This window comes from Helicoverpa zea, chromosome 5 (assembly GCF_022581195.2).
Source record: "Helicoverpa zea isolate HzStark_Cry1AcR chromosome 5, ilHelZeax1.1, whole genome shotgun sequence".
In the NCBI taxonomy this organism is placed as follows: domain Eukaryota; kingdom Metazoa; phylum Arthropoda; class Insecta; order Lepidoptera; family Noctuidae; genus Helicoverpa; species Helicoverpa zea.
In genome coordinates, this window is record NC_061456.1 from 13,883,326 (window position 1) to 13,906,302 (window position 22,977).

The 22,977-nt window shown below is 39.9% G+C and overlaps 1 protein-coding gene across 1 annotated transcript; it reads right to left on the minus strand.

Moving 5' to 3' along the window:
* Positions 1–16,129: 16,129 nt before the first annotated feature.
* LOC124630572 (silk gland factor 3) lies at positions 16,130–19,282 on the minus strand. The gene has a single exon (XM_047164531.1). The coding sequence runs from the start codon at positions 19,087–19,089 to the stop codon at positions 18,034–18,036; it is 1,056 nt and encodes a 351-aa protein (XP_047020487.1). The 5' UTR covers positions 19,090–19,282; the 3' UTR covers positions 16,130–18,033.
* Between the last annotated feature and the right edge of the window lie 3,695 nt (positions 19,283–22,977).

Here is a 22,977-nt window from a genome sequence, read left to right on the forward strand (position 1 = left end):
CGTGCGCAGGTGCAGGTGCTCGGCGAGATTCTGACTACCTACACGCGCCGCCTTCACACAGACTAGTAATTAGTGTGAGACTCGCTAACTACCACTTGCTGCCTACTACTTATTTATTTCGGATACACAGTTACCAAGAACATTTAGCTAAACCTCGATGTAAGTAAAATATTCTCTGACAGCAATACTAATATTTACCAATTACATTCACAGCTTAGCTTTACTTGACAAAGCAATGAATATCGAAACTAGTTTGAAAGGCGCTCAATAATCATACATTAGGCCGGAGCGGAACAATAATTTTGATGTCAACAGCAACAAATTACCGGCGCGTAGGCAGCGCGGCGCGCGACTGTCGCGCGACACTCGCAGGAAGTCGCGCTGACACCGTGGTTCCGCTCACCTTATTTATTATTGGCGACTGGTTCCGAAGGCTGCGCGGTAAGCTCTTCCTCCTTCGCTGCGTGTACGCACTCGCCGCCTGTTCGTGTCGTCCGGGTGCAGACAGAAAACGGTTCTCTTTTGTGGGACTTTAAGAGGTCTTTCGTGTTTTATTTCATTTTATATTCAGTGACTACACAGGCATAACAGACGTTAAATGAACATTGCCGTCTAAACCTCACTAAACGACCAGTTTTCTTTAAGTTCCGAAATTATGTAATTTAGGAACCACAATGTAGTTTAAGAAAAAAACAAATTGAATAGTTAATACGATCATGTTGACAATACGTTATCTTAGCAAGTGTAGTGAAACGTACAATATTTAGGCTTATCAGTTCCAAGTGCCTATTTCCTGGTCGTAAACGGCTATAAACAAAAGTGTGACGCGAAGGACACGTCGCTTGTCGACCAAATTAAGGGCCGTGACAGCCGCGCGTTATCGCGATCGCACGCGCAGGCCCTCCGCACACCTGCCGACTTGTCGCGACATCTTGTATGTGTGTCGTGCCCTTTGTTATTGATATTATTGGCCCTTTTGTGTTTGTTTACTGATAATTCATTAGGGGCAAGTTTGACTAACAACCTGTGACACGTGCCCATTTCGTAAGCAGCCACTTACCATCGAAAACAAACATTTATATGATTCGATTAATACAATTAATTGCAAACCGTGGATATAATTTGTTATTTCCCTTACTCTGCTACAAGTAAAGTCATTAAGTATACAAGAGCTGTTTTTCCGCTTGTCCTTGATTACCACTTGCGTGGTATTTCAACCATAAGGGTAAAGCAATCAAAGGCGTTTCTAGTGAAAAACTCATTATACAAATAGTGTATTGTGAAACAAAAGAAGTTAATGCGTGGTAGTGTGAGGGCACTCGGCTGCAGTGACATTATGTGTGGCACAACACGGCACACAGGAAGCGGCCGGGCGACCTCCACGCCACCTCCACGCCACCGCCGCGCCACCACCGCCCGCCATACATCACGCCTATCTGCCACCGACCACCACCACTTCTTTCGTGTTCACTAATATACTACACTCGTGAAATCCTACTAATATTATAAACGCGAAAGTTTGTATGTATGGATGTATGGATGTTTGTTACTCTTTCACGCAAAAACTACTGAATGGATTTTAATGAAACTTTACAATAATATAGCTTATACATCAGAATAACATATAGGCTACAATTTGTAAACATATTGTTCGAAATACTAAACCTGCGCAGACGAAGTCGCGGGCACCAGCTAGTTACTTCATAATTCAAACATGAAAAATTTCGTTTCCCTGTAAGAAATTCGTAGGTAAACTTAGCAATGTCACCCCACACGGTGGGGTGGGTGACAACTTATTTATTTCAGTCAAGTGGAAATTAAAAAATGGCAAAAACATTCGTTATCGTTACATTTTAAAGTTTAGTTTGAAAATGTGACAACAACAGCTAAACACACAATCTAGATGAAACCATCAGCTGTACACGTGTACACACGTTACTCGTCAGCTCGTTAGATAAGCAGCTACTGAGTGGAAACTAAACGCTTTATCTAGCGAGTACGTTTAGTATCCGCCGAGCACAACCGCGGAACAATTGCAAGCGTGACCGAAGGCTGTCGCCTGCGGAAACGGAAACACCGTCGCCTCACTATAACTGGACGACTGCTCACATACTAGTGTGTGTTACAACACACGTCTTTGTTCACGACTGATCAGTGCTTTACTAAGGAAACTATGGATGATGATTCAAGGCAAGTATTGCTAATAATGAAAGAAATCATGTCTAATAAAAGCTTTCGGATCATCTACTGAAAATGTTGCTACTAACTGACCTTGCTGAACAAACAGATCGATAGTGAAAAGAGCATTAAGCACGAAACATTTCTATGAGAAGTCCATACTTACCGCATTAGATATACTTACGATTACAGTGGCTCAGATCCTTATACTTACTCTTTCAAGTTCGCCATTGTGGAAACCCCTCCAAGTATGTCCAATTCTTCACCCTTCGTGACATCGGCTCAGAGTTGTTAGAAACAAATCGCTGGCACTCAAAAAGCCAGCAGTCGCAATGAATAGCGTCACGTTACAGCGACTAATTGTCGTTCATGTGCGCCACACATTACGCTGCGATATTAATTGTGCTGCTAATGTGCCGGCGTGACCTATATACTGTTAGGTACTACTGCGACACTGTGCCGTGTGGCCACCGAGTAACACTCGCTGTTGCGGGAAGGAGCTCACACAAAATATATCAATACAAATGTTTAAAATCAAAAACTATGGCAATTGCACAATTTCGCGCTTTAGCAAAACAGTGACGCGTGTGTAAGCTGTGTGTAAGCTTCCTACCGCCTAGAACAGGTACTGAATCGTATAATGGAAATCCTTCAGTGTTTGTGCAAACATTTGCACAAATATGCCAATACTAGCCAGTGTTATCGCCAACATTATACGCCAACATTTGGCCGCATGTAGTTTGTTATGTTTTAGTAATTACAGATACAGCGCTATTATATACTGCGGGTAATTAGCTTGTTCTCATTCATTTATGGAGATTGAATCGAATTTAATATTTTATACATTATTGTGAGCTAGTGTTGGTGGAGGAAATTGCTTGAAAGCTGTTGAAGGAAGCTGCCGATTGATCACTCAGAACACACAATATATCTTATAGCTGCAGTGAAAGCTGTGGCTCGACAACTGAGGAAATTGGAAATCAAATAACACCCGTTTTTCCAAAGATGAAATAAAAATGTAGATGTTAAAAAATATTTTCCAGAATACGCATCCAGTCACATAATTGAAAGAAAAATCAATAAATACTCTTTTAATTAATAAGATTAACATATAATGTGGCAGTAGTTCTGCATATTTCGTATTGACAAGCTTACAGTGTAGCACAAGGAGACGCGGTGAGTTGTCGTTGTCGAACTACACTAAGCCGTGTACCTACTCACTGAAGTTGAGCTAAGTTTACGAGTTATCCGCCGGGATGGCTTCTCTAGGGCCGAATTACCTTCTAACTATAATACATAAAGACACCGCGAAAGACTGACATTTAAAAAGAGAATTCCTAGATAGATTTCTAAAGTACGGACATCGAAACACCAAAACAAATGAATACTGATTGAAATATGTAATTCGTAAAGAGAAGGCTTATTTCTTTTTTGTGTGAAAAGAGGAGCCATGCAATGGGGCAATAATAAGGCTGAAACAATAGAAAGATGCGTTTCAGCATTGGGCTTAGAACCCAACCAGTTTATTCTAGCAGGGCCAGTATATTCTTTGTATTTTTGTGTGCGTTATTAACTTACTATGTGAACATTTCATGAACACGCGCTGCCTAATGTGGCCCTAACATACTACGGCATACCCAGATGAAGGATCTAAACATAGGTAAAAGTTATGTTTCATTGAGCTATTATGAGTAGCGTGTTTTCAAGGGTGTTGAGAAATGGTTTTAAACACACTATGTATTTTTTATTTTAAAAAAAATGAGTTAAAACTTCTTACAAAATAAAGTAGAGCGTTTTCTTTACTCGATTTAAATTGCAGATTAATATGAAAACGATCTGGTAAAGATTTTACATAACAATATGTACAAAGAGATAGTAAACTTTCTTTGCACTGAGCCTACTGAACAACATACCACATATTAATTCGACGCACAGCTATTTACATAATCTGAGTGAAAAACTGACGTGATCCGTAGCGCACAATAATTTAATTAAATAGTCAGAATAGTTTGTATTATTTTATATTATATTCCACTTCCGTCACTGGATTGACAGCTACAACACACACCCATACAGGTTTACAATGTCTTTCATAATTATTACTCTGTGTGCATCCTCTGTGTGTGTGTGTGATGTGGCCGAATCTGAACACGTGTGTGTGTGTCACACACACAGCGCCGCGAATATCGATCACATAATGAATCGATTGCTGACGTGCGCTCGACAATATATCATAAGTGTTGAATTTATTAAATTAATTATGTAAATGCCGACGGTAATGTTTACATTAGGAGGCAAGTCACAACACCGACCGACAACAATCAAATAATTAACTGCATTAGTTGCTAATGCTTACTTCATATTCATATTTATACCAAATTCGCGGATGGCTGCGGGATGGCAAACGCTATTTATTATAATGAATGCAAATTATGATTATTATGATACTCAGTGTGTCAGTAGGTACGGAAACCTTTATGTACAAACTGTTTATTTTCATTCCACTTTCGATACTCAAGACATGTTTGCATGTTAACAAAAACAGTGCTATCAACAGGAATAATGAAGCATGATTGATTTGAATGGAGTTTACAACTTCCTACGACATTACAGTTTGATGCATCGCAATCGATCCGCGACTGGAGCTGATCCAATTACCGTCTGGAGTGAGCTGGTCGCGCTATAGTGTGCCGTGCAGTGCCATGTAGTGCCCCCCCTCGCCTCGTCGCGAGTCGCGAGGAACTCACCACTCACAACTACTTTATTTGCATCCACTAACAATGTCATTATGTTAATCATACGCGATTGACTCGAGCGAGACCGAGAGTGAATCGAGATCGACATATGATCAGTTAATTACTTTCCGATTTTGTATCGAGTCGGCTCTCGGTAATCGATTGGTGGTATTAAAGTAATGGTTTATATTAATTGGTGCGGCGGCCGGTAGCCCGTATGCTAATAGCTGATCGTCATTATAGTGTAATTGTGGGCTGCGCTGTATTTGTTTAGAACGCTAATGGAATCTGTTCTGCCGTATTATAAACATAGGTATGTTTAACATATTATTTATACGGCAGCTGATAGTGATGTCGGTGAAAGCGTAATGCAGTTTGTACGAGACACTGACGGGAAATTCGATTCAAATAAATGGTTGATTTCAAATAAATTGTTCAGATAAGCGAGCGCTAGCATTGTAATATCAACCAAAATTATGTATACTCTAGCTAGCCAGAACAAATAAAGTTATCAATTTCAAAATAGTTATTTTTTACACGCCTACAATTTTGTGTCTTTATTTTATTACGTTTAGAAGTAATTTTAAATGTAACTAAATAATAAACAATACTAAGGTCTGCAAGGAGCCTGCGTCTTGGTTCCCATGTCCCGGGCGCGGGGCTAGACGTCCAGGCGTCTAGACGCTCAATTGCAGGATGCGTCTGGCGGCGCCATCAATCACAATCACGCCTGCAGACCTATTGATTGAGTCTAAGCACTGAACTGTACTAATATCACTAACTTCTGAAGAAACTAATATGAATCTTTCAACAGTTTCGTCTACGCCACTGTTTGTCGGTAAGTAAATCTTAATTAAATATAATATTTAGACAATTACATGCTCATCGCCGGCTGAAAATCAACATCATGCAGATGTGTGGCGCGTGTATCTCTCATATACTTTAAATAAATACATTTCATGAAGAAATCGTTATTTGCACACAGAAACACTTCAAATACGATAGTTTGTTATGAATTTCGATATAATTCCGTTTACGAGTGAAGTAATATCACGTCATAGGTAATGTAATGCCGACTGGACAGTGAACGGTTTATCAGCAGGCCCATCTGTGCACTCTGAGGCACAGCCACCGTGCCACGTCGAGATAATGAATTAGCACCCGCTAATTAACAAAAAGCTATTTATATACCAGCTCAACACTCAACTAGCCACCGTCTGAACACTGAAACCTGTTTCATTGATCCCACTGATTACAATTTGAATACTATTTTTTGTTCCTCCTAAGAACTTACATTGTAGAGCGGAAAAGCGTACAAAGACAAAAAATTGTTACTGTAATAAAATATTATTAATATTTATAATAAAACTTTATTATTATTACCGTTTGTTGGCGTATCAACAAATGCAAATATATAGGCGTGTAGGTACCTAATAGAAACACGAATTTCAAGTAATTAAGACAATTACTTACTTATAACAACATTCTAACATTTACTTGTGTGTGAACATGGATTACCAAGTAAAATAGTTTTGATAATATTCATAAAAGATATTATGTTCATTCAGTTATAGTTATTGCTATACATATTATATTTTTATCGACAAGTGAATAAGTTCGCCGCGACTGGGTAAGACGAAATCTTTGCGAAATCTTTATAATCAGTAATTACGTATGTAAGTCAATAGCTGTATTAGCCGCGCTATTCATATTCATGATGCTCTCGGATTGTACACATATTTCTCGTGTAATAACGTTTTTCATCAAATATTTACGAGGTAATATTGTCTAAAGTAATCGTATCAGCGCTATAAAGTTGTCTAGTTTAAAAAGGCAGTTAAGTGAATGTCTGTAACGGCTGAAGTTTCGCATGTTAGGCATTCATAACGCTGACTGCTAACTTTATAGTTAGAGTGTGGTGGTCACGACAGGGCCGGAGTGTCAGCGGGTCTCAGCGCACGGTGCACTCCTGCGGACGGTGCAGTGCGCTGTACGTGCGACTGATATGACGTGTACTTGTGTAGCTAGTGATGTTGTGTGAGATATGTATTTCAGCGGTGATTGGTCGCGCGAGGCGGGGGCGGGGGGGAGGCGGCGGCTCCCTCTAGCGACGCCCGCGGGAACCGCAGCCATCTGCTGTAATGGCTCCCGAGCTATGATACGTCGCGCCGGATTTGTTCCAACTTGTTATGTTCCCTACACAGACGAGTAATGAGTGCTGCTCCAACACACACCTATCACGTACAATTACTTATCAACAACGACTCTTTTCCTACAGCTAAACGGTATATATTCAGTGAATTTCAGCCAAATACATAAACTACTTCAAGGACAAGACTATCTGCTTAGTTTGAGGAGCGCGTGTAATCACACATGAAAGAATAATATATTTGCCAAGCGAAGTTTGAATGTAGTGAAGGTTTCTCTTCAAGGAAATCATAAAAAATATTCTTCTATAGCGTCATTACAATGGACATTAAGTTTCAGGCACAAAAAGTACAAAATCGTGTAAACAACACGAGTGGTGGCCGTGGCCGCAGATTTCACAATTGTTGACAGATGACATGACAACAGTTTTTGTTCAGCATTATGTTTAGTGAGTAACAGTAGTAATTGTAGTGTGACGTCAAACGACCTGCTTCCACGAATGTACCACACAGTAGCATTATATTGTCAGGTAAAAAGTCATATTGTCAATAGTGGTCTAATCTTCCCTTACAAACTTTAAGGACGAAGAAGTTTCATGCCACGTCATCCTGAAGATAATCCAAGACTTCCGTTACTAGCTCATCTATCGACGATTAAACCACAAATAAGTACTTATAAATCGCGAACACTTATAACAAGTAAATTGTTAGCTCTGCCAGAATAATTTGAAATAAAAAGGTGTCAATCAATTTACTGCACGCTCATTAATTACATAATTATGTTAAAGACAGTTGTTTGAGCGGTGCGTGCGGCATGCACCCTGCCGTCTTACTGCCTAACTAGACATGAACACTGCTTGTAACACACACACACATACAGATACAAGCCTTATCTACTTAATATATCTCAAAGGATCACACAGAGGAGAGCATCACAATGCGACGTAGACTTTGTTCTATCACAAATAGACTAATATAGCAATAAATATGTTTACCGTATCATAATCTGTAGCAGCAATAATTTGTCACATTGAATATTTGCTGTAACCACCCTTATCTATGAGGAAACGAATAACAACTACTCCACCTGTTGCTAGGATACAAAACCAAATTCAGAATAACGTAAATCTCGAATGAAAGAGATAAAACAAATGTTCTTCTTTTTGAGCAAATACTTTTGTCAAGCAATGGGAGAGTAAATAGGCCAATGATGTTGTTTCATCATTAGCAGTTTGTAGTGTAGGTACAGAGATGGTTTGAGCTCGTCGGCCATCAGTCAGGCTCGTGGCGACAGTAAGTAATGTGTCAGCGGCGACGCCAGCGCTAAGCGTTATTGATGGCAGACCAGCGGTCAAGGATGCCGCCCCAGCAACCATGCTCCACTGCTGGTTACAAACTACCATATTATATACATTACAACTACATCGAATCTCCCAATAAATGAAAATGTTTTCGTTATTTCAATTGTCTTGTATACTTAATCATTGAATATAAAAAAAAGCCTTTTACATAATCGTCTGCGCCTATTTTAATTAGCAAGTACACCTTTCATTTAGTGTAGTGTATGTCAGAAACAGGTGTTATCGTTAGCGATGCATCATAATGCATAACATCGGTTATTACTCTGGGAGCCACGAGCGGTGAATGGGATCACCATTCATATTCACACACAAACGCAAAAAATATGAAATGATCATTTGTACGCGCAGTGTTCTACAACACCATAGAGCATGGTGAGCGAACACTTGCGATCTGTTAGCTGTTTGTGTGAGGTGACCCAGGAGGTGTTAGGGCTTTTTTATGGTAAAGTTGTCACGCTCATAGATTTCAAAAGGTTCAAGCCACATGTTTAGTGGCATGTTATAATTATAAATTATAAATATTTGATAGAATATACAGAGAGTCAATTAAGATTTGCATTACTTTACCTACTGATTTCGTGGTATCTACACATGAAGGGTTAAATGCAAAAATCATGTTAATCAAATATTTACACAAGGTACACTTGTAGCGAACTGTGTCATCAAAAACGCAACAATAATTTATCATAAAATATTGTCTTGTAGGTAATAGGCTTGCGACTGTAATAATGATGATCGCGTGATTGTGCAGAACCTAGACTGTCAGGCGAGACGTAGCACAGTGTCTAGTCTCTGCCTTGTCAACTATTAGCATTATGAAAAGTTCGGAGAAGTGCACTCATGATGAAGATTTAATGTTCAATTGACAGATGTAGGTAAGTAGTACTTGGGTAAGTACACTCGGCTCAAATGGCTAACGTCCATGTGAATTCAATGTTTGTAGTTAAATACGATAACCGACCCTAATTCTATACTGAACACTAAAGCCTTCCTAAGAGAAATTACCAATAGTTACAATATTTGCTACGCCGAATTTCGTAGCACTTTTTCGTAGCAACATTGGTCACAGTCACAGAGTTTAGGGTAAACAAGGCGTTTGGCTGGCAATATTTAATTTATATACAAGTAAAGATTCTCGCGTATGTTATTAGTAGGGTTAGTGGTCTCGCTTGGCCTCACCGTTTTTCTTAGGATGAGTGTTTCCCCGGGCGTCCCGGCGCCGCGGACCGTGAACGACGCGCGCAACGCTCACTACATCTAAAAACCATGGTTTGCGTGTTTTAATGTCAAGGAGAAGCTTTGCCTGATAACTGTACTGTACTATGTACTGATGAGCACTACTAATGCGGTTTGATTTAATGTGAGAAACTGAAATAACAGAAAGAAATTGAACTACTAACCAGTTAGGAATCCGTACGAAGAAGCTAAACTGTATCACTATAATGACGCACTAATTAAGGCATGGCCTATTAATTCTTTATTATTTGTCAAAAATATAATATAGTTAAACCGCTATCAAATCGAACTTTGAGATTAAATTAAAACTATTTTAAGTGCGCTGTAACAAAAGCGTGAACAAACAGAAGTATGTCACATCTGTAGAGTACACGCTACATGCGATATATTCCACATAAAGATGCTATGTGAAGCCAATAAAAATAAATAAGAGGTTCATTGACCCCGCGCTGTGCACACACGCTGGCGAGCAGCGCTCCCAAATGCAATAACACAGTTACACATAAACTTGTTAAACTGAACGATCTAATGATTTATCTACTGTAATCACTCGCTCAACTTTACAACTTTTTAATGAAAGTCGCCTACGTGATAGCGAAATCAAAGTTTTGTCAAACACTATTAAGATTAATTTGGTCCGTTCTTGGAATTAGATAACCCGACGTTAGTTCGATCATAAATCTACGTAAAGACAAACTCATGTTACCCTCGACAGCGATGCAGAGAAAGTATCGAGATACGCAAATAAGATTAATTGGCCGACGTTAACTTATTGTTAGTTTATCTGAATTACAAAAACTGTGTCTGGAGGTTCACGCTTCATAGAACTAATGCAATTTTCTCATCATTCTTTCCACGACTAATAACTATTTGCAAGTGCATCGAGCTGAAGGGCCAACTTATGTCTAAATGTGTGATAATGAGATGGATATGAAGAGATTATATTGAATTAGATGAAATGTGAGCGATCGCGGGTCGCGGTGTGAGCGGGGTCAGCCGCAGCCGGCACACTGACCGACACTAATTACTGCCCAATTGACCGACACTTGACTGACGCAATCACTCATCTCACAGCTCCTAATACTTTGTTTGTAATTCCATTAAATTATATTATGACGATCAGTCGTAGTAAGAAACTATTACTATTTGGTTAAGCAAATTGTCAGAAAAAGTATTTTGAGCAATTAATGCAAGTCTAATATTTTAATTGTTTACAATCTAAAGCGAAACTTTAAAGTTACAAAATCCGATTATCTACAAGTAAGAGGTTTTTCATCTACAAGTAAGGAAAACATTTTGGAGCTACACTTAAAATGAAGGAAACTATGAAACAGGCTATATATAGACACATTTACATGTGGGTACATATTGGAGTTTTTCCCTATACGTGATCGTTTTAGCCGAAAATAGCGTGTCGTGGGCTGAAGGTTTGTGCGAATGATAACACTTAAGCGGGAGTATCAGCCGGCAGCATGGCTGATACCAAGCACATGCGGGCTGATGTCACTTATGTCACTAGAGGAAATCAACACTGGATTACTATGGCGGAATTTTGATTACCCAACATTATTAGGTAAGGTTCCACTACAGATCTACATACTTTTGTCAGAAAATCAATTTAAACAATTGTAAAGATGAACTAAGCGTTAAATATTATTAATTAATTAATGTTGAATAGTTTAGCAGCGCACATACCGAGTTGTTCAATGTAACGCTACAGCTGTTGAGCGTGCCTTTACAAAAACCTGCATAATATTAATTACATTAGCTCGCATTAAATAACTCTAACATAAACAAACAATACTGCACATGCGCAAACAACGACACACACTTACTGGGCAGGCAACTTAATACAAACAAATTAGCCGAACTAACATAATGTTGATAAATTCATCAAACATAAGCTATTCAGTTTGTGATTAATTGGTGTTTTGTATCGTCACTCACACGTTTATTATTTGCGATTGTATACAGAACATATCTATTAGTCTATCTGCATAGTTACGTTTTAATTAAAGACCTCTTAAACATATTTTAAAATTAAAAGAAGCAAATAATTCCACCTTAATACATATGCATGCAGTAATTGAAATGATTTTTGGCCTGTAACCTACATTATTATCAGAAGCATCTACTTCTGTAACGCATTGGAAAAACTTATAACTTTCCGTGCGGTTGGCACTCACGACCGCGTAAAGGATAACCAATGTTCCACAGCATGAATAAATACTAAAATATTATATGTATTGTTCTAGTTACTAGCAAAGGAAAATATCGCAGATTCCATAAATATGTCAAATAAGGATCAGGCTAAGGAGAGGTTACATATACATATCATTGAGTTATTGGAACATCAGTAGTATTTTTACTGCATGTGTGCTGGCTCACTACTTATCATAGTAAGACTAGAAGAACCATATCTGAAAGCATGTAGTTGTTAAATTATTTTACATTTCAATAATATCTTCTTAATTATGTAAATTAATTTCTATACAGCTTAAATCGTTTTCTTTTTTATTGGGGAAAATTGGAAAGCCTTCTAAATTACTTCGTGTCCATAATAGTTTTAATAAATCTTCTCTGCAATCGGCAAGTTTTCTAAATGAAAACGGTATAACATTAAAATGGTATGGACATTATTTTCACCGTGATCTCGGTGACACGTCGGTTGCGCAACCAGACGCGTTACAAATGAACCGCCGGTGTGACACCCGGCAACCGGCCGACCCGCACACCCACTACACCAACCAAGGACTTCTGTATACATGTAGCTGGTAGGTATTAGTGGAACTAATTCCTTGCTACATACATTATATATGTACTTGAATATACAACACGGAATAGAACAATAGCTTTGTACAACAAAAAAGAAATAAAATTATAGCAACATGTTACCACTCAAATCAATGTGTGGATCTCAAAGCTTAGTTTGGGTTATACAATATTAGAACAAACTTATCAAAAATACATAATTTGGGCCTAAATACAACTGTAAAAGTAGTGGCGATAGTTTAAAAATTTAACAGTAGTTATCATATTTAATTTTAAAAAGTTAAATCAATATACCGTATAGATTACCTAAAGATTAACTGTTCGCGGGGAGTATAAGATACGACTTTCTCTTATTAGCTGTCATTTAGGATTTATTGGAATTATAAAAATTTCACGTTTTATTTGTTTATTGTGAAAAATCTTAGCTATTTATTAATTTGGCTAATAAATAAATTTGTGTGTTGAGTGAATGCACCCAGCACTGGTCGCCGACGGGTTGCTGATCTCGCGGTGTTTGTAAGATACAGCGATGCGATAGAACACTGCACTAATTAGAGCGCCGGGCGTTGCTCGCAGTCGTCGCCGTCCGTCGGTCGCGTTGCGCCTACGCGGAAAAAATACTCGGAAGGGCGAGATAGTGGCCGCGCGCGGGACCGCTCGCGGCGCTTCCAAAACCGACGAGACTATAAATTGAGTAGAACATGGCCGCTGATAAAGGTGGCCTCGCCGCCGCACCTGCCACAGACCCGCCGTTTTTTAAATACATATTTTACGACAAAACGCAGAAAAACTGACAGGTAAGTTGGTACGAGCGCTCGTTTGCGCGACAATGTCGCCGCGGAACGTTTTTGTCGCCAGACATTCTGACACAATTGAAATACAGATGTGAACTCACATATTAATAGCCACCTTCGACAACTCTTTTATTTAATTTATTCTGTGTTTTAGATTCGCGGAAACAGAAGAACGATTACATTACTGAATAGTAAAGCGATCTCGCGCATCACTTTATTAATTGTTAGCTCATTGGAATGACGAGCTCTTATGAGTCGTTTAGCATATGGCATTGTTTATGATTGGATTTGATTTATTGCATATATATTGTAAAAAAAAATTCAAAGGTAAAAAACTAGCGACAGTGATGTATGCAAGAAGGCGCGAGTATTAATGTCACTCATAAATCAGTTTTAGTTAATGTAGTGTGGAGCACTACTCACGCACTAGTCCCGGAGCTGCTCACACAGCTTGTGGTATTTTGGTTTTTCATTTTTGCCATTCAGCACCTGACTTATGTCAACACCTTTGACTCTTACGTCAGTAACATGTTTTTCTACAGTAATACCTTCGTTAAAGTCCGTGAAAGAGTATTTCCACGAAATAAGTAAGTATGCATCATTTATTTAACATCTAAAATATGTGCTGAAGTTACAGTGTCGGACAAAGAGGATCGGCGTTACACAAGACGATTTAGAAACGTCTTGTAACATAATGTGAGTACGTGAAGTGGCTGTGCTGTGTCGTGCTAATGTTCACAACAGACAACTGAACACAGCGAAGTGGGTTAATGTAGGAGGTGGACACGTCGCCGCTTCAGCGGCGTGTGAGCGACTCCGCGCTGCCGCGAAGGTCGCCACTACATACACTACACTACGTACATCCTGCACTATGGCCATTGTTCTAAAACAACAAAAAACTATTGCTCAGACATTTGTCAAAAAATTACTTCCAATTTTAATGAAGAAGTCTCAAACAAGAAGCCTGAGATCCTGCCCGGTAGCATTGCTATAATTTAGTATTATTTCATATAAGATTTGAGTGCCAATTAGCACCTATCTTTATGCATAGAGTTGAAACGCGATTACTATCATATTTTATTTGAAACTCATGTTAATATCGTTTTTGTCATCAACAACAAAAACACTGACATCAAAAACGTTGAGTTACATAAAAACTTGCAGGTAATGACAGATTTGTTTGACCTACATACTTATTATAATATCTGAAGCCCGAGGACAAAAAGAAAAATGTAATGTAGGTAATGTACCTATATAATAACTAATAAGACAGGTTCGTGGCTGGGCACCGCGCGACGCGCCGCTCGTCGCGCGGGTATTCTAGCAATTATTTGACAATGGTTAGACAGACGCCCTTTTTTGCACAACATTCTTGTTCGATGTTGATGCAAAAAGTTTGGGGTTAACAGGCGGAAACAAACGACCGATTGTCGCTTTATATCTGTAAATAATCGCTAACAGACGCAAAAAACTTACACGAAGTGAACGTACAAAAATCTCGCCCCGAGTCGCGCGTGTGTGTGCGTCCAAGTGGCTGAACCACATAAACATATTATTAGAATTTAGCTAGGTAGGTGTATCTTTGATAAACATCCAGTATTAAATTCTTTAGATGTAACTGATAGCTATAAACTGTAGATATATTTCCCTATTTTCTAAAACCTTTTAAATATTAGGAGTTTTACAATATTCTTAAACTGAATTTTCAACCGTAATTAAAACGCAGAAAATAATAACCGTAACTAAACTGTGTGTACAGAGAGTGTTCGGCTGATATTTCCTGAAATATTGATTGGTGTTGGTATTGGTTGAATATTTTTTCACAGCGAGGTTTCACTGCGGCTGTCTCGCTTCATTAGACAGAAGGAATGTCATTTGGTCTAGTGTGGATGGTGAGTGCGTTGCGACGGCCACTACACACGTAATGTTTTTGCTCGTGAGTGCCGTGCGGCTTCGGCAACAGCCACACGACAGCCGCGCCGCAGCCGCGTGTGCGGGCCGACGGTAGCAACAGTGGCTATGAGCACTCCTTAACGGTTTTTGCGAGCGACTCTATTGACAAGAGAAAGCTATCAGACACTCGTTAAAGCGAAAAAGTTTTTTTCTTCGCCTTCACACACAGAAACAATTTCAGTTTAATTGCGCCACAAAGTTTAGTCGGCGAGCCGCAGATATACTTGTTTGAGTGGAAACCTGTCTAGCGCTGTAATTATTCATTAGAGAGTAATTAAATTAAGTTTAAATTGAAACAGTGAAACGCTTTAAGTACTACACACGTTATGTTTGATATAAAATCAACATAACTGTAGTGAGGCATACCGAGTGCCGTCAGCGACAGCTTCAAGCCAATCTATTACACAAACTTGATTTTGTGTTCATAGGTATTTATTTGTTTAACTCATTACACAAAAGTTCATCTCGTTGCAGAGATATCTTTTCAATTCCTCAATTAAGCATTTTTTTTAATTATCAATAAAAAAATAAAATTATAGTACTTAATTCATTAAATAAAATATTACTTATTTGTGTAGCTGACGTCGAATAAACATAAATAAATGAAATAAAATCCTTAACAATCTGGAAAATATTTTCTAATTGTTGGAAAATTCCTATTTAAATTCCTGCGACATCCATTATAAATAGAGGTAGTTTAGTCATATTTACTTCCTAGGTAAGATAAACGGATGCATTTATGTGTTATATTGATCATCAGGTGATTAGTTCAGAGAGAAGGTACCCCACAACATGTAACCGAGGGTCACTCAGCAAAGCAGAAATATTGTATCATGTGTCAAGTTGTTTGTATTCACGTGTGCGAACAATTGTTATTGTGTTTAAATTATTGCAAATAGGGATGGATATTATTCAAAACGGTGAATTCACTTGAACAACAATAAAACAATGAATTGGCCAAACGTAACAGTAATGTCACTCAGTTTAATCGATGTCTAACAAATCAATCAGTAACGTGTTGCGATAACACTAACTGCAGGCAGTTCATATGTGACAGGCGCGTACAAACTCATCAGTTATCAAATATACATTGTGTGTGCGATGTGCTGAGCGCACGATACGATCTGCGTGTAGTTGTCACACGCCAGCGGTGCGCCTGCGACGGCGAGCGCTACCTGCGCCTCACCCCGCCGAGGAAACACAACAAACAACTCTAAGCCGACTCACAACACTTTTTACATTATCATTATGACCTACTGACCGGGATTTACCAATAATACTCTTTAGTAAAATATTTACTCTGTTTTATTAAATACTTAGACGATAATATAAAATATCCATATCACTAAGTAATATTTACTCGCTATGTAGACTTGCATACCTAACTCCATCGTGATGCGAATACTATATTTACATGATTCTTCTAATTCAACTTCAGCAAAACATTTCACAAGTGTCACTGAGCTTTTGTTCGTTAACAGTAAAACTATGCAAACAATCCTCCCTAAAACTAAACATTCGTTGCACTGCGACACAGCAGACACTGAGAGCGCTACACTTGTGTCTGACACCTGACACTATCGTAACACAACATCATGTAACAAACAATATCTGTCGAAGCAGAGAGATATCAGGACATGTAATAAAAGTCATTTCCATATTTCAATTTCTATAAAGAACTTTTTTAATATATATCATCATATACGTCGTAGGTACATTATTTTATATAGAAAAAATACCTATTTTTACAAGTATTAAGTACCAAGATTGGCCACAAATACATACAAACGAAAAAACAACAAAACAAGTAAAAAACAGGAATAAAACCATTTTGGCATCGTGTCTGCATCCTTTTAATAATAATTTGAATAAATTATGTAGTGGGAGCTAGGTGTGCGTCGAGTGCGTGTCGCGCGTTGTTGTGCGAGTAGCGCGCCGCACGTACGAGCGCTCGCAACACCAACAGAGCGCGCGGCGCGTCGCGCTACTCGCTCTTGGCTTACTACGTACATGATTGCTCTCACATTCGGATCGTTTCATTAAACACTTAAAATAAAAATTGCACCTATTGACTCACTCGTATTCCCTTACAAAACGAAGCTTCGACCCGATTCATATTTTTTACTCTCGTCCTCATCACTAATCATAAATTTACAGTAATAGCAACAATTTAAATTTATTCCACACCACAATGACTCCCTACTGATAGGTAGGCATTTATGAACATCGTTAATTTGTAATATCTATAAATAAATTCGATGAAATCGTCCTTTACAAAACTGAATAGTGCTTCGCACTCCTCGCCGGAGCGGCCTCGCGGCTCGCGCGACTCGCAGGTCGCGGCTTCGCGTGCGACAAGTACGCGGTGTGCGCTCGACATGCGCGCAGTGTGCGCTCGGTACGCGCGCTACAGTGCTACTCGTGAGTGTGTAATGTCGCCGTACTTACCGCACGACGATGCTGCGGCCGCGGCCGCCGGCGAGGCGCGAGCGACGCCGGGATCCACCTCCGATTTAAGCTCTTATTTATCAATTAGACTATCTAGCTAAACGTATCGGCGATCACTCCGAACCTCGGCGTTTCGATAAAGTATAAACGATTACTGGCTTCGATCTTAACATTACTCACATAATTAATCAATGACTTCACTGAAATTATAAAGAACAACTTAAACGTAGCGTTCGGGTGTAGTCCGGCTCGCGCACAGGTATGTACAAGCGCGGCCGTCACTTGCGCCGCGGGCACGTCCGGGCGCGCGGCGCTATGTACACGGTCGGTATCCCGCGGGCGCGGCGACTAGTCGGCGCTAGTGAGGCTCCGAGTAGTAGGGCCGCGGCGGCGCCCACGGGGCGAACTGTTAGTGCGCGGCCAGCGTGTGCGCGCCCGCCGGCAGCCCGTGCTGCGGCGACAGCCCGGGCGGCGAGTGCGAGTGCTGCAGCGGACTGCCGTGCACCTCGCCGTGCCCGTAGTGGCCGTGGCCCATGCCCTCCATCATCTCGTTGCCCAGCGTGTTGGGCGGCGTCATGCGCTTCTCCTTCTGCCGCCGGTTGCAGAACCACACGCGCACCACCTCCTTCTCCAGCTGCAGGCTGTCGGCCAGCGACGTGATCTCCTGCGCCGACGGCTTGGGCTGCTTGTGGAAGTGTTGCTCCAGCGCACCTTTCACTGACACTTCTATCGAGGTGCGCTTCTTTCTTTTCCTGCCTTGTGCGGCTATTTTGTCGATACTCGTGGGACTCCCCGTCGTCGAATCGGCTTCCTCCAGCCACTTCTGGAGCAGCGGTTTCAACTTGCACATATTTTTAAAACTGAGCTGCAGCGCCTCGAACCGGCAGATGGTGGTCTGGGAGAACACATTGCCGTAGAGCGTGCCGAGCGCCAGGCCCACGTCGGCCTGCGTGAAGCCCAGCTTGATGCGGCGCTGCTTGAACTGCTTGGCGAAGGCCTCGAGGTCGTCGCTGGTGGGCGTGTCCTCCTCGGGCGGCTCGCGCTCCATGGCGTGATGGTGCAGCGGGTGCGGCGAGGGCTGGATGTCGCGCAGCATGTGGTGCTGGTGCATGGGCATGGGGTAGCCGCCGTGCAGCGCCACGGGCGAGCCGGCGCCGTAGTGCGGCGACACCACGGGCGCGTGCCAGCCGCCGTGCTGCAGGTGGCGGTGCTCGTGCGGCGCCGGCGGCGGCTTCACGTCGGGCTGGTGCGCGTGCGCGTGGTGCTGGTGCATGGCCCAGGGGTCGGCCGGCGGCAGCGACGTCCACGGGTTGAGCACGGGCGCACCCGGGGACGGCGAGCCGCCCGCGTGCAGCCCGTGCTGGTACTTCATGTCGGCGGGCTCGGCACTGCGCGGCGACGCTGCATGGTACCCGCCGATGTTGCCCAGGTCCATGTCGGCGGGCATGTACGTGGTCGCCGCCATGGCGCCGTACCTCAGATCCACGGTGGACGGCGTCTTGCCGGCTCGAAGGCTCTCGAGCCTTCAACTGGCTTACTCGGTCGCGAAAAAAGCGCGTTAGTCGCGCGGCGCTGCGGCAGCGGCGGGGGCCACCTCACATCACCGAATACAACAGCGAGCGACATGCGCGTGCGTGCGCGACGGCAGCACGGAGCGGACTGGAGCGCTCGGCGGCGCTGCGCGCGCCCGCAGAGGTAGAGGGGCGGCCCCGCCCAGGCCGCCGCCCGCTAATGACGATGTAATTACTGCGCCCCGCCCCCCGCGCGCCCCGCGCCCCGCACCCCGCTCTCCGCCGCGCGCCCCTCGCACAGGAAAATTGTGCGTCGCGCTCGCGTCTACACTGCCGGCGAGCTCGCTACCCGCGCCGACGGACAGCGACACAGTACGCTAGATATGACTTACTGAATGATCTCTTCATGACTAACTACTCATGCAGTTTCACAAATACATTTTAAATTGTATTTATCAATGCATTATAAATTATAGGCCGCGTACTTTAGCAAGTTATTTATTAATTTACTTATATTTACTTTGTTATTGTTCGTATAAAACTTCTTTATTTCAAATAATATTCATAAATAACTTCACACAGTTTTTATTCATGTATTTACAACTTCTTATAAATAAATAAAAAATATTAAGTAATTCGTTATGCCACAAAAGGTGCCTTATAATTAGTTAGAAAAATCATATTTATTTTTATTTTATACAAACAAAAAAAAATGAATATATAATTTTATAAGAACATTGTAAAGATATTCAGGCTGAGCATGAGCTTTACTGCGGTGCCGGGTGAGATAGAACGATAACATTTCTATGAAAACACATAGCTTGCCATAGGGTACGGAAATAAAATTTGAAAATTTTATTATTTAAGAAAATGTTTTAATTATACGGTTGGGTACCTAAGTCAAAATCTTCCTTATGCTCTTTATATCTAAATAAGTATATTGTTATATGTAAATATAAAAGAGGCCACGCAGATTTATGTATTTTAGAATCGAAAAGTGATATAGGTAACAAGATGTTAAACTAAGTATTAACAAGAATAATGAGTCTTATTAGAAAAGTAACAAACTGGTTTGAGATGATTTACAAAAAAAATGTAAGTGAATTAAATCCTTACAACTTTTAATAGAACCAAGCATTACCTAAACAAATAATAAAAAGAAAATGTTCTAAATGTTGCTAAATATTTTTGAATAAAAATTAATAACTTAGCATAATGATGACTATCATGAATTTGTTATTTTAGATTATTTCTTAAAAGCTTTTTTCGTAAGATGGTTAGGAATGTTTGAAACGTTTGTATATGAAGGAACATAATATTAGTAACATGAACAGTAATGAGTGTTTCTGTTATCATAACGAGTGGGAGCAGGTCCTACGGCAACGTGGTCGACTGTACCGCAAGCTTTATGTTTATTATTATAATTTATTATAAGTGATACTTCACAAGTGACGACAAATTGACAAATTCATTTTATTAAGTGCACTTGTGATTTAACATTATACAAGTTTTATTAATTTGCAAAAACTGTTTTTAAGACTTTTATTATATTAAATCTTAATTAATGGCCAGTAAATCTTATTCAATGTAGTAGTAAGTAGGTATAATAAGAAATAAAAAAAAATATGTTTATTTTCACAATGTTCATTTATTATTTCATCATTATTTATATTTTGAAACGTAAAACAGTTTCTAATGTAATAAATAATTTAATTCATCCATAAATCACAATAATTAGTCAATAAAATCTCACTATTCGTGAAATGCAGATCACAAATTGTGTATTCAGAGTTGGCAATAATACTGTTCACAAAACTCGTAGCAGCGACGGCGAGCACCGATACACACTACTAGCGCCATCTGTTATCGAATAGGGGGACTATAGTAGATATTACGCATATGATATTTTACCAAAAAATGCTTTGTGATTCCTGCATTGCAAAATGATTAAAGGAAGATAATTTCAATAATTATAAATTATAATTTAAACCTAATAAGAAATTTAAATAGTTTTGTAAGTTTAACATTATTTTCTTTAGATTGGCTACGGTTAGGTATATCAATCTACGTACAATTTTAAAAGCTCAATATATGTAATTAATTAAGTTAAGATCCGCAAAAGTTTGAATTAATGTTTATTTTCCTAATTATAAAACGAAACAACCAAGGAGTATTAAAAACTTTCCTCAAGTTATTTACTCAAATGGGCGGTCAGCGCTACCTAGCGGCGGGTGGCGGAACCGCCACGCTACCCTCTCGTCGGAGGGTTGTATCGAGTGCGGTTACTTGGCTTCACAGGACTGTGGCGTCACAGTTTCGTGCTCAGGACAAACACAGTGGCGCTACACAACATTTACAGTGAACATTCTTGTAAGTTTCATAGAAAAAAATCATAATTGCTTATTTAACTTTATTAACCGACTTCCCAAAAAGGAGGAGGTTATCAATTCGGCCGGTATGTTTTTTTTTTTTTTTTTTTTTTTCTATGTATGTACATCGATTACTCCGAGGTTTATGGACCGATTTACGTGATTCTTTTTTTGTTCGACTCGGAATAGCTGCCAGTTGGTCCCATAGTCATCAGGTCAGGATCTGATGATGGAAACCCTGAGAAATCGAGGGCAACCTTCGAAAGTTGTAGGCATACATAGGGTAAAAACTTGATACTCAGGTGTACGCCTAAAAGCACTATTCAACAGTGAAGATTTGGAGCTGATCTGATGATGGAAACCAGAGAGGGTCGAGGGAACTCGACAACTGAATATGTAAACTACCTCGTGTTTGGGCTTAAATTATTTGTATGGACAAGACCTTTGCAACAGTGAAGGTTTGAAGCTAACCTGATGATGGAGACCAGAGAAAGTCGAGGGAACTCGACAACTGAATATGTAAAATACCTCGTATTTGGACTTATATTCTTTGTATTGATGAGAACTTCCCACTTGTATGGATAGTGACAACTATACGTATCACTGAAAAGCTTTAAATAAAAAACTTTTTTACAAAAAAATTAAACCGACTTCCCAAAACACTAAAAAGCAAAAAAAAAACTATTTTTAGGTGCATCGGCCTAGAAGTCGGTGGCAAAATTAACTTAGTAACATCCATTAGACACCGAATTCTAGGCCGATGCACCTAAAAATAGTTTTTTTTTTGCTTTTTAGTGTTTTGGGAAGTCGGTTTTAAAAACTGAGAATGTATGTAAGTATGTGTCCTTCAGTATGTATTCTTCTGAGGGATCACAACGCTTAGGTTCCTCAGAGCAGCTATCAACAAAACAACGTCGTTCTTACTTCAGAATAGCTGAAAACTACTGTACAAATTATTTATTTATTGTACCTAATGATTAAAATTATACCTAGATAACATTTTTTTAATAAAATGTTTTTTTTTTATCTCGTGGCTTCTCGATATTTAATTAATTATTTTCGTTGTATGATTAAAACAAGGACGTTGTAGGACAACAAAAACTATCTATAAAATAACCAATTAATCAATATTAACAACGCAACGATATTATGCACACGTGGTCGCTTACTCATTATATTTATATTTGTTAGTAATTACAACGCGGCGACGACTAAGTACCGTGTCATGGTGGGCAGTTATTCAGCCATTGTCATTTACTGTATAATGTGTAAAAACGCCGAATTAATTGTTGTGAAATTAATTCTAAGTTTATTTAATGGATGACAAAAAGCTAGAAGTAGTGACATGTTTATTATTTTCAGGTGTAACCAAGTATTATACTTAACATGAAATTAGATGCAGTCACATTACCTACACTAAATTAATAAACAAGTAACTTTAAGCGTGAATTATTTATAACTTGATAAATTGCG